Source organism: Corvus brachyrhynchos, unplaced genomic scaffold, assembly GCF_000691975.1.
Source record: "Corvus brachyrhynchos isolate BGI_N302 unplaced genomic scaffold, ASM69197v1 scaffold279, whole genome shotgun sequence".
In the NCBI taxonomy this organism is placed as follows: domain Eukaryota; kingdom Metazoa; phylum Chordata; class Aves; order Passeriformes; family Corvidae; genus Corvus; species Corvus brachyrhynchos.
This window is the reverse complement of record NW_008246060.1, coordinates 6,552,815-6,564,122: the sequence shown is the minus strand read 5'-3', so window position 1 is coordinate 6,564,122 and position 11,308 is coordinate 6,552,815. Positions and strand designations below refer to the sequence as shown.

Genomic DNA, 11,308 nt, shown 5'->3' with positions numbered 1-11,308 from the left:
GGTGGCTTCAGTATTCATTGGATCAAGTCTGATGACCTGTTGCCTGACTGTTTTGTCGGAAGTTATTGCTAACTACTCCCTCATGAGTAGCTTTAGGAAAATACTGACAGATTGTGGAGGCAGGTCAGGTGTATGTGGACATTTTACTGAAGTTTCTTCTGAGAAGAATTTATCGAAAGCTTGTCTCTTCTGTCCCTTGTTAGGTTGAGGGAAAAATCCACTTACACCGTCATTTTTTTACCTCAGTTGTTATTCGATGTAAGCAGTTATCTTGACCACAGCTAATTGCTCTGCAGGACTCATTTTTTAATTGCTGTTGGTGAGCAGAGAGAGCTCCCTAATGGCAGGAGCAAGGGCATTGGTTCCGCTCCACATATGCCTGTGGTTCACAGTAGCCTTCAGTATTATAAGACTTACAGCAGCCATTGGATAATCTACCTTGGTTTTGAAAACATAACTGCTCTTTCATGCTTTGTCTTCTGATCTTAGGGCAGGGCTATTGGCTCAGAAGGAATTCTGTCTTGAATGGTGCATTGGTGGGATCTCTGCTAGAGTTCAGTGTCTGGATATGGATTTGTTCAAGTTGTCATTCAACATTTGTTTGTGTGTTTCAGATGTACTGACTGTGAATATCTTCCAAGTGTTAGGGATTTAATTCCACATTTTCAGGCTGATGCTCCACAAGGGAGCTAAGGACAGATTTCCTCTAGGATAAGCACCTTACACTCACAATGCCATCTGGTCAGGCTCTGAACACGTTATCAGGGAAATCAGGTCACTATGAGTGATCCTCAGATGAACGTGACTGGTCCGGCTTCTGCAGCCTGAGAGCCACAACCACCTCAGTTCTCCCAAGAAGCTCTCATACCAGGCCCAGTTTCTGTCAGACACTCAGGCTGCAGCTGGGATGTTCCTTTAAGAGCTGATTGCTCCCAGCTGCTGGTACAGCACAGGTACTCAGGGCTGGTGATTTACACCTGGTCTAGGAGGCACTGGAGTCTGAGCATTCAAAGGCACCTCACACAAAAATGCCTGTTCCTTAACCGCCCACCAGGCACCTGTACAATCATTTAACCCCATTGCTGTGCACTCCATTTGTGATAAGCGTGGTGGAGTCACAGCAATGGATACATCCTGGCTAAAGGATCTCCAGGGGCAAAAGCCAAACAGCAGCAGGGTTTCCGTCAAGCATGTGACAAGCAAGATGCTGCTTAGTCAGTGAAGAAGAGTGCTTTTCTGCTGGGTTTTGTCATGTTGTTTGGTCTTCAGCGCTGATGCCAACCTCAGGGGGCAAAAAGACATATTCCTGAGGCACCCTTTGGTGTTTGCTTCATCTTTGAAAATCAAATCTCTGTAGAATGTGCTTCCAATTGTTTCCCAAAACTGAAGTGCGCTGGAAAATTCTGTCTTTGCTAGGTGGGTCCTCCACGCAAAGCTTCCCGTTTGCATTGTCCCAGAACCCTGTGTCACGGTCAGTGCCAGTTGTGCGGCCTGTTCACCAAGCAGTGCTAAAACCTATCTGCATCACAGATTTCTCCCCAAGAGATCAATATGCCTGTAAAGGAAGATGTCTTCATAGGAAAAAAAACATGTGAAGAAGTCTATCTGTTTATGAATGCTATCAGAGAAACAGTGAGGTGGTTAAAAACAAGATTCTGTGTGAGCTGAGATAATGCAACAGTGTCTTCAAGTCCCTCTTTAAAGAATTCTTTTTGACTCAGTGGCTTTCCAGTTGTTTAACTTCCATTACTTGGGAAACAATAAATGATGGCAATTGTCACTGAGCTCTTTAATGTTCTTTGAATGTACCAAGGTTAAACAATTCAGCATTTTCCTTTTACTTAGTTAAATATATACCAGTACTGCTGCTTTATTCTGCACACATCTTCAGGTGTGTGGTTGATGAAAAGAGAGAAAGCACTATGTGCATGTTGACCTTAACCTCGTAAGCTCCACCCTTGATAGTCTTTGAAAGGAACTCCTCTTAAATTTCCATTTAAATCAAGACTCAGCAGTTTTTAAAAAAGATCCTTGAGTCTGAGCAGTAAAGTCAACCTGCTCTTCATAATTTTATTATAAAATGTACTTTGCACTTTTTCCTGTCTCTTGAACAGAACTTTCTATTTCCTTCCTCAACATTGTTTCCATGCTTTCTTTTGTTCCTAAACATGTCAATTTTCCTCCTTGTTGGTTCTCACTGAATAGGAAATTAGTATTTTGTCTCTTGGCATGATGGTGCCCCACCCATTCTTTGTCTGTGTGGGATCTCAAAGAAATTATTCTGCTGTCTGAATTTCCTCAAGTGCTGCACTACATTAATTTGTCTCCATTAATTTCTGTCCATGAGACTGACTGGAGTGTACATTTTCAACAAATATGTTATAAAATGGTGCTGCATTGCCTTGTTTGTTTTCAGACATTAATTTTGTACCAAGGACACTTACAGGATTTGAACATCTCCATTTAAGGCACCATATAATCGTCTTAAAGCCACAGTATGAAAAGGGATTTTTCTGTCATTTAATTTGTATTTCAGCATTCACTGCAATAACTTTGGATTATGTAATCTTAGTTAGCCGATGTGGGAGTCTCTTCTCAGGTATTTTATTCATTCTTCAACTTAACATCTATTGCTGAGATTCTTGCTATGTAGTTTTCTTGATTTATCTTATTGATAGATTGTTTAAACAAAAAAGGTAAGTAAGTACAGCATTTTGAGATAAAGTACTGGAAATTGTGGAAGGAGATGGCGAGAGCACAGTGCTCACAGGTAGAGCCAGTAGAATGAAGAGACAATCTTTGGGCTCTAAACAGGTTAAACTACTTGATTTGAGAACCATCATACACACACTGATTGTAGAAATCTCTCCAGGCAAAGAGTAGATAGTTGATGTAAGTGGGAATAGAGCGATAGTCTCACATGTTTTGGAGGTAAATTACTTCAAAGCTGAGTATTTAATGTTCCTGTAATAGAAAATTTGTTGACATATATCTTGTTTTATAGGTTAAGGACAAGCACTGCTTTAGTGTAAGGTTGCCTGGATACTCAGGTTTCCTCTGGACACAGCAATCCAAGGGAAAGGCTGGAGTATGTCCTGGCCAGTTGGATCTCCATGTCCTAACAAGGTAAGTACCTCGTCACTTAGTCCAGTGTGAGAGTTGCTGAGTTGTGGGATTCCCTTTTGAGAATGGTTTAAGGCACACCTCTGCATTCCCAAGAGAGGTCACAGGAAGAGCCACCTGTAGTCACAGTGTCGTACATTTACCTGAGTAAAATCCAGGGGCTGCATCAGCCCCTGTGGCCCAAGTGCTGGTGTGGTCCAGAGCTGATCTCCAGCGAGGGCTTTCATTCACCTGTAGTGTTTGCATTCGTGCCATTCCTGTACTGAACAGCTGAGTTTGGTTAGACATGGCAGTGCAAGGAGCATGTTTCATTTTCATACGTCCCCTGCTTCAACAAGTTGTGTTACAGTCTTGTAAGCAGGACGTCCACACAGGGATGTCCATGGCCTGCACACCAGCCAGGAGATTTATGGGGAGGACACAAGTGTTTCTTTGCTCTGCCTAAACAAGCCTTGTTATTTTTCTCAGCCACACTGAGTAAACTATAAAATTTTGATTTATTCATTATTCACACCCCAACTCTGAGTTATATGTATAATTTTTACAGGGAAAACAATGAACAATACTAGTTCTTCCATAAATAACTTGGACTGCTTGTCTGCTGCTAAATGGCATCCTTCACACAGATCTGTGTCATGCTCCATGGCACCACATCCATCAGAGATAATGCTGCTGAAGTGAATGTAGGTTATCTAAATATACCTGGATATTCTAAGGACTATTTGTTCATTTTCTATCCCTGTCAAAAGAAGACAAGGTGAGTTGTTGCAGTGAACTATGAGTGATTCGTGGCTTCTAAAGAAGCAAAGTTACTGAATTGTAAATGGATTTTGCAGTGGTCTTTAAAAGCCTCTAAGCTAGTAAAATGGATATCAGGAACTTTAATTACTTAGCAGCTGCAGAAAATGTTCCCCTTTCTTCAGTTACCTGCAGCACCTGTTTTGCAAATGCTATAAAACACTTTTTGGCAGACTAAAACCAGGAGAAGCTGTATCTGAGATGAAGTTACTTCTTTTTCCCAGGAATTCCCCAAACCTCTGCTGCCACCCACAGTGAATGACAATAACTCATGATAAATCATGCAGGCAAATGCTCTGAGATTTTTGGTGTGTAAACTAGCATTTTTTTCTGCCGGGATGAAAGTGCCATATCTTTACCTGTGTGGAAAAAATTCCCACCACATTTTGTTTGGAAAGTACTTTGTTGTCTGTTTTAAAGCCACTGTGGAAATGCTAAAATTGCTGGATACTTGGTGTCTGCTCTCCCTCTGTTTTCCTGACATTGTAATTTCTTAATTCCTTTGGAGATAAGGAAATCATGGCTGAGTGTTTCTGTTCTTGTTATCCTAAAAAGGGGGGGTTCAAATCCAAGGGGTTTAAGGTGATGTAATTCTTGTAGTCACCTTTCTAAATCTTGGTTTTCCTTTCCAAGCATGAGGAAGGTTTTCCTTCTTCTGCTTTGTGGGTGTATCTTCCTGAATCAGTTGAGTTACAAAGTCTTTTTCATGCTATGTCTTTTATCAGACTAACTTTTTTCTGATGAGGGTGGTGAAATACTGGCTGCCCTGAGAAGCTGTAGATGCCCTGTCCCTGGAAACATTCAGGAGCAACCTGATCTAGTTGAAGATGTCCCTGCCCACTGCAGGGATTTGGACCAGATGAGCTTTAAAGGTCCCTTCCAACACAAACCATTCTGTGATACTACCTAGGTTTCACCATTCTCCTGCACACTGCTGAGGTTTAGCATAGCTGCTTAGTGGAGCTGCAATATAAAAAAGGATGTGTAAACAGCTGAATTACAACTCATGTTGTTTGCTAAAGTCCTTAAACCAAACAGTACAGTGTCACTTTCAGCCTGGAATTACTAAGCTAGGAGAGGTTTATAAATTTATCCAAGATCACTAATGATCACATCACTATCTTTTGATTACTTTTATGTAAATTTAATGATCTTGGGCTGACTATTTATAGACTGACTGTGCTAGATATGAAAACTGAACTTAGACCTCCATGTGTCACAACTGTAACAATGAGCTCATTTCCTTTAGAATGTTAAATTCATTCAATTAATAACAAGAGAATAACAGTGAGAGGGAGAAGGAAGTGTTTATTGGTTTGCATTTTAATCTGTCATGACTACCAAAAATTCCATGTCATTTTAACAAATTTGCATAGCCCAAGTGATGAGAGTGGCCTCATTTTTTTTTTCTCACTATTTTTAAATTGCAAATGCATGTAAGCATCCAAAAAACTGATTGAAATGCAACTCATGAAAACTGCCATTAATATGCCGAGCAGGCGTTCCCCAGGTGGGCAGCTCTAATGTGATCGCCCTGAGGTGGAAGGGCCACCCACGATGTGGGAAGAGTGATTTCTCTCCATGCCCCCTGCCAGCACGGGTGGCAGCAGGTGCCAGCTGGGATTCCAGTGACACAACAGGGCACTCAGTCCCTCAGCTGTGAACTGGGCTCCTCCCGCCCCCACCCTGAGCTCCTGGTGGCATTGCTGTGTTGTGCGAGGGGCTGTGCTCCTGGGGCAGTTTAGGTGCCATTCTATGTTGGCATCTGCTGCCAGTTCTAGTCTGGCCAACATTTTAGGCTGTGCTTTGGGACTGGGCTCAAGAACAGCTGTCTTTGTGGGGCCCACAATTGCCCCATTCAGGGCTGTGTAAACAGAAAAAGTGGAGCTCTTGGTACTGGTGAAAGCCCCTTTCTTGTCAGCCAAGAAAGGTTAAGGAAGACTGCTAGTCTTAGGCTTAAGGTTTAGGGCTAAATAAGTGAACATGGTGGGACCCAGGTTCTTCCAAGATTCTCAAAGGCTCAGAGAGATGAAGGATAACAGGGCAGGAGCTGGCAGGGCCTTGTGTGTGGCTGATCTTGTGTCTCGCCCCTGTGCCCAGCAATGATTTAGTTTCATGTTGGGAAGTAGCTTTGTCTTAGGGGAAGAAAAGTCTCCATGGCTCAGGGCGTCCCAGGGGGCTTCACAAAAGCTCCAGCAGATATTGCTAATCAGTGACCCAAACCCAGAAATTCTGTTCTGAAGATACTCCATCTTTTCTGGAAGTTTTTCGTACTGAATACTAAACAAACAGCATCCTGGGAAACCAGTTGGTTCAGGTCAGGTGGGTATATTTGAGATCAGATGGGTATATTTCATTCTTCTTTTATGTTTCTTGCTACTTGATATATTAAAAATGTATGAAATAGAAAGTTTCTTCTACGTAGAGAGAGGGATCCTTCCATTCCCAGAAATGTTGGGACAGAAGGTACTGCTTTCCTGAAACCTCCTCCTTCCCCTTTTCTTCCAAAGGAGAAAATGCATCAAAATAAGCCTGGGTCCATGAGCTGTGTTGGTTTTGATCAAAGTATATTTTCTGACAGAAAAACATACTCTGTCGAATGTTGCTGTGTTAGGTATGGATCTGACTGTGCACAGACACATATTAGCTAGGTTTTCAAACTGTAAGGGGATTAAGAGCTCAAACTCATTGAAATTCAGGAGGGAGACATTTTGCTTCCTTGGAGATGCAGACCCTAGAGATTCAGATCCCCAGGGGATGCAACCAGGGGAACAGACAGCTATTAACTTTGACAAGAGCTCTCCATCACTTGTTCTAGGAAAATACTCTGTAGAAAAAAAAGCGTGTTTTTAGTTCTGGATTGAGGAGGCAGATGAGAGGACATTTAGGCGCTATTTATGTTTCCTTTTGGGCACCATGCAGGTCTATTTCTGTAATTTTATCAGTGGTTTAATGCTACTTTTGACAGAGGTGGGATGATTAAATCTGCACCAGGGACTAAATTTATACCCATCTTCTATATATGTATCTGCTCCCACACAGTTTTCAGCTTTGGATCCCCACATCATGAATTTAAATGCACTAAAAATACATTTGTTTTTCCTAGTTGCCTGCTGCAGGTTTCCCTGAGCTTTACAGGCCACTGCTGCAGTCACAGATTGGTTCAACATGGAGCTTCTGTAAATAGTGCTCTACAGGAATAGTCATACAGAGTCAGAACAAAGGTCTGATCGCGTAGGAGATGGTTAGAAAGAGATCAAGATGACAAAGAGCCTTCCCCTGGTTTAACTTCCAAGCTTCTGGCAGGTGGTAATGCAGTGCTCTACTGAACCAGGTTTTGCATCTGTGTCATCACATTTGTTAGTCATCAGTGAACCCAGTCTTCATTAATTTGTCTGATCCATTTGCAGCCTTTTTTAGTCTTTTGCTCTCGGTCCCATTCTCTGGCAAGTTCCATTATGGGTGATGAGTTTTGTTAATATTGGCACACGAGTTTTTCTTTTCTCCTTCTGAGAGCCTTTCAGTTGCTTTGTTCTGCAGGCAGAGGTGTCCTTCCAGCAGCACTGTAGGTCCCAGGGGATCTGCAGGTGCAGACAAGCCCTGTGCACAGCATGGGAGCAGCACAGCACTGTGTCTGCAGCAAAGGCCTCTCCCGTGGCCCCTCCAGCATTTGTTCCCTCTGCCAAGGTCACAGTAAGGTACACTAAAAATGTGGGACAGGATCTAACTGCCAGCTCCCTCTGTAGGAAAAATATATAGAAACTGCCCAGCCTGTCCCTCCCGTCCATGAGTGATGAAAGCTATCCCTGGAGCGCTGCCCATCTTCAGCTCTGCCCCTGCAGGCCAGGGCTGGGAGGGGAGACTCTGTCTGTGGGACTATGTCTAGGGAGCAATGACCTGCTCCCTTCTGAAACTTTAGCAAATAGTGATAAAACATGTGGTTGAATGAGGGAGCCAAAACCCTCCACTGTTGCCCTGTGTGAAGCTGCTTCCTGGCTCTGCACCTGCTTTCAGTGTCTCCACTGCATGTGCCCGCCTCACCTGTGCCACTGCAGCCACCCAGCAAGGGTCACTGCCAGGCAGCATGTGCAGCTTCTGCCACTTCTTAAAGCACTGCAATGGGGAACTCTTTGACTGATTAATTTCTTAGACATTTCTTTCACTCTGACTGTTAATTAAATAACCCAGAAAACTCCATTAACACATCCTTAAAGGGCAAGTGCTTTGCTGCAGGTCAGGTTTAAACAGCTCAGCTCCAACGTAGACATCTCTGCGCTTGGCAGCCAAGTACTGCAGAATCACAGAATAGTCTGAGCTGGAAGGGACCACAAGGGTCATTGAGTCACATTTTGTCACTGATGGAGCTCCTTTCAAGCAGGTTTATCTGTGAACTTCCTCCCAGAGTGCCTGATTTTCAACCATATAGTGTATTGCATGATGTATATTTTAAGTTAGTGGAAACACCTTCTAAATGTCAAAACAAGCAATTAAAAAAAGCCACTCTGTTAACTTTTTCAATGTGTTGATGGTTAAACACACTTTTTAGTATGTTGAAAATTGCCTGCTGAAAGTAAAAGATGCTTTCAGCAATTCATGCAGTTTAAGAATTAAATTATCAGGCCAACTCATAAAAAGAACACTTTTACTTGTGCATTTTTAATATGCAATGTTGTGTATTTTTTTGCTATCATAAGTGTTTTCTTCGAAATGGTAACACTCATTTCTATTGTTTTTGCTAATATTAGGTTTTCTTCTGTTGTAGTTTCTTGAGATTACCAAAGCTAAAATAAAAATAAACTTCTTTTAGCTCTCATAAACAGAGAACTGGCTTAGAGAATTAAAGATAGAGTTCAGAAAGAAAACAAATTTCTACTTTACCTTCTCCCTGACTTGTGAGTTTGGACAGCAGAAATACAGTACCAACAGCAAAACATGAGAGTTACACTGATTCCTCCAAATCTTGTCTCAGAGATGAGTCCCACAGCTCCCTGCAAAGTAATTGGTCTAATTAGGTGGTAGGAAGGAGCTTCTTTAAATTCCTCAGAAATTAAGACGTGTCATCCGCTTAACATCTTAGCATCTGTTACTGCCTCTTCCACATTTCTCTGCTACATCAGTCTGAAGGGCACTTTCCTGCACATTTGAGAGAGATTAAAAAAAAAAAAATAAAACCAACAAAAGCCAAGCCCTTAAAACATGGAAGAAGTTGGCTCTTTCTTCAGTGGGATGAAGCATGTAAGGCATTTCACCCCCTCCTTATTTCTCAGTTTGGTGCATGTTTGCCTGGGTGAGTACAATAATCACTTTGTTAAGTAAAAATATAGGAGAGTACAAGCATAACCTTGAATCCTGTAGTTATCCTTACTGATGTGGTAATGTTGTTCTGAAATATTTTCCTTGGCAACTGGTCCTTGTGTAAGTGTTATCCTCTGTGTTTAGGTACTTGCAGTTTTGCTTCAAGTGGGCTATTTTGAACCTCTAACAGTCAGTCAGTAGAATGACAACTAATTTGTTGTTTCTTGTTTTGTTTTTGTTTTTTTTTTTTTTAACTTTGCTGTTGTCTGGCAGCAAGTAAGTAACTATTTAATTATGGCTAATTGCTCATATAGTAGGCATAATTTTACAGCAGGATGTGCTTAGAACACTGGGTAAGAATACTGGGTAAGGTACTGACGCACTGGGCAAGTTTCAGACCTGTATGTGTAGAGTAGGGGAGAGGTGTTCCATCACTGTGAGCTGAAAAGGTTAATTTTTCAGTGAAGCTGTCTGGAACTGGTTGAGATTTTTTAGGGAGATCTTGCTACTTGTTTTGTTTCTGTTGGTTTGGAGGTTTTTTATATACTCTCTCTATTTCCTGCAGTGTGAATACTGGCACAGTGGCAAGTAATTTTATTAAAAATGTCCATACAGATACAGTTCTGAGGGTCCATTGCAGCAACTGGGTGTGTTATGCACTCATAGTATTCCCAAAACAGCTCCTGTTCACTGAGAGTCAGGTAACTGAGCCAGCCAAATAACTGCCACCTACAAAATGCTTTTGTTTGGCTTCTGTTTTGTTTTAATTGCAGTTCAGGCAAATTATGCCCCCTATTTCTTTGATAATGGAGCCAGAAGCACAAACGGGAACATGGCACTTCTCAGCCTTTCGGAGGACACGCCTGTTGGTCAGTATTAAAATTTGTATGTTTAAACTGTGAAACTGAAGTTGCTTGCTCTTATGATTAACATATATATTTGCTTGTAGATTGTTGCTATATACTGTGATCTTACATGTTTTTCTCTCTAGCTTCTAATTGGCCTCAATTTAAAATGACATGTTTGAATTGTAGCTGCAATTTAAAACATCAATTCTAGCTCCCTTTATTTTTGGCCCACCAATCTATTCACAGCTTCAGAGCACAGACCTTTGGGGTCAGAAATAAATTCATGGTGAGAGGCTTCTTACCAATTCTGTAAATTCTTATGAGAAGAAAGCCTAGTTGCCAGTAATTCTATCAGCTTTGATAAAAGCAAGCTGTACATTGAAAAGTAAGAGGCATGATTTTCTTTGAACACATTTTTAATGTTTACGTTAAACTAGTAGAAAATGTTTTTCCACTTGCAGTGAAAATTGCTTTGTCTAAATAAGTGATGCTTTTTAAAAAGGTTTAGTTTTGTTTTATTGAAAATCCAAAAATTAATACAGTTTTCAGATCTCAGCACTCTGAGGCAGGTCCATTTATGCTTCTTTTAACTGTAGTCAGACTAAGAAAAGTTAAATAAGAACAAAAGGTGATTTATAATCAATATTGTCTGTGGGGGAGAAATAATCTAACACCTAAACAATTATATAAAATATATATTAAGTGATGAACATCACCTTTTCTTTGAACTTGGCACTGAGATTTTATTTAGGATTTTCTTCTGTTCATCTGTAGCTTTCACAGGCTAAATCAGAAAAATATTTGATGCAAACTGGGTACTGAAGCACCCCTTTACTCATGCCTCATGCAGAGAGGAGCGATATGGCTGCACAGGGGGTGCACCCAAACACCCCCACCAGAGCTTAGACAGATGGAGAAGGCCAGGATGAGGGAGGGAGCAGAGGGCACAGCCTGCTCTGAAAGCCTGACATTGCCACCCACGACTTCTTAAACCTGACCAAGGTCACTCTGCTCTGGGAAGCAGCTGCCTGGGTTTGCTCAAAATCTCCATTCCTGACCCAGTGGTGTTAATGTCATCCAAGACCCATGCTGGGCCTGCCAGAGGGCGGGGAGAGGAGTATTTGGAAGCAGCAAATTCTCCTTTACCTGCTCAGCATGAGAAGAGGAGGGGGAGAAGGCAGCACATAGTGTAGAAGTGACACATCTCGACAACAAAAGGAGTTTGCTTGTGATGCAGCAGGCAT

General features: G+C 41.7%; 1 protein-coding gene across 4 annotated transcripts in view; it reads left to right on the top strand.

The window, feature by feature from the left end:
- The first annotated feature begins 8,792 nt into the window (after positions 1–8,792).
- The window catches only part of CDHR1 (cadherin related family member 1), a 44,275-nt gene continuing 41,759 nt past the window's right edge, over positions 8,793–11,308 (top strand). Inside the window, exons 1-3 of one of the 4 annotated variants that reach the window (XM_017746440.1) lie at positions 8,793–9,208; positions 9,490–9,492; positions 9,990–10,085. In XM_017746440.1, the coding sequence (XP_017601929.1) occupies positions 9,118–9,208; positions 9,490–9,492; positions 9,990–10,085 (190 nt within the window). In that variant the 5' untranslated portion in view covers positions 8,793–9,117. The remainder of the gene's footprint in view (positions 9,209–9,489; positions 9,493–9,989; positions 10,086–11,308) is intronic. The other 3 variants (XM_017746437.1, XM_017746438.1, XM_017746439.1) reach the window with 3 other exon arrangements.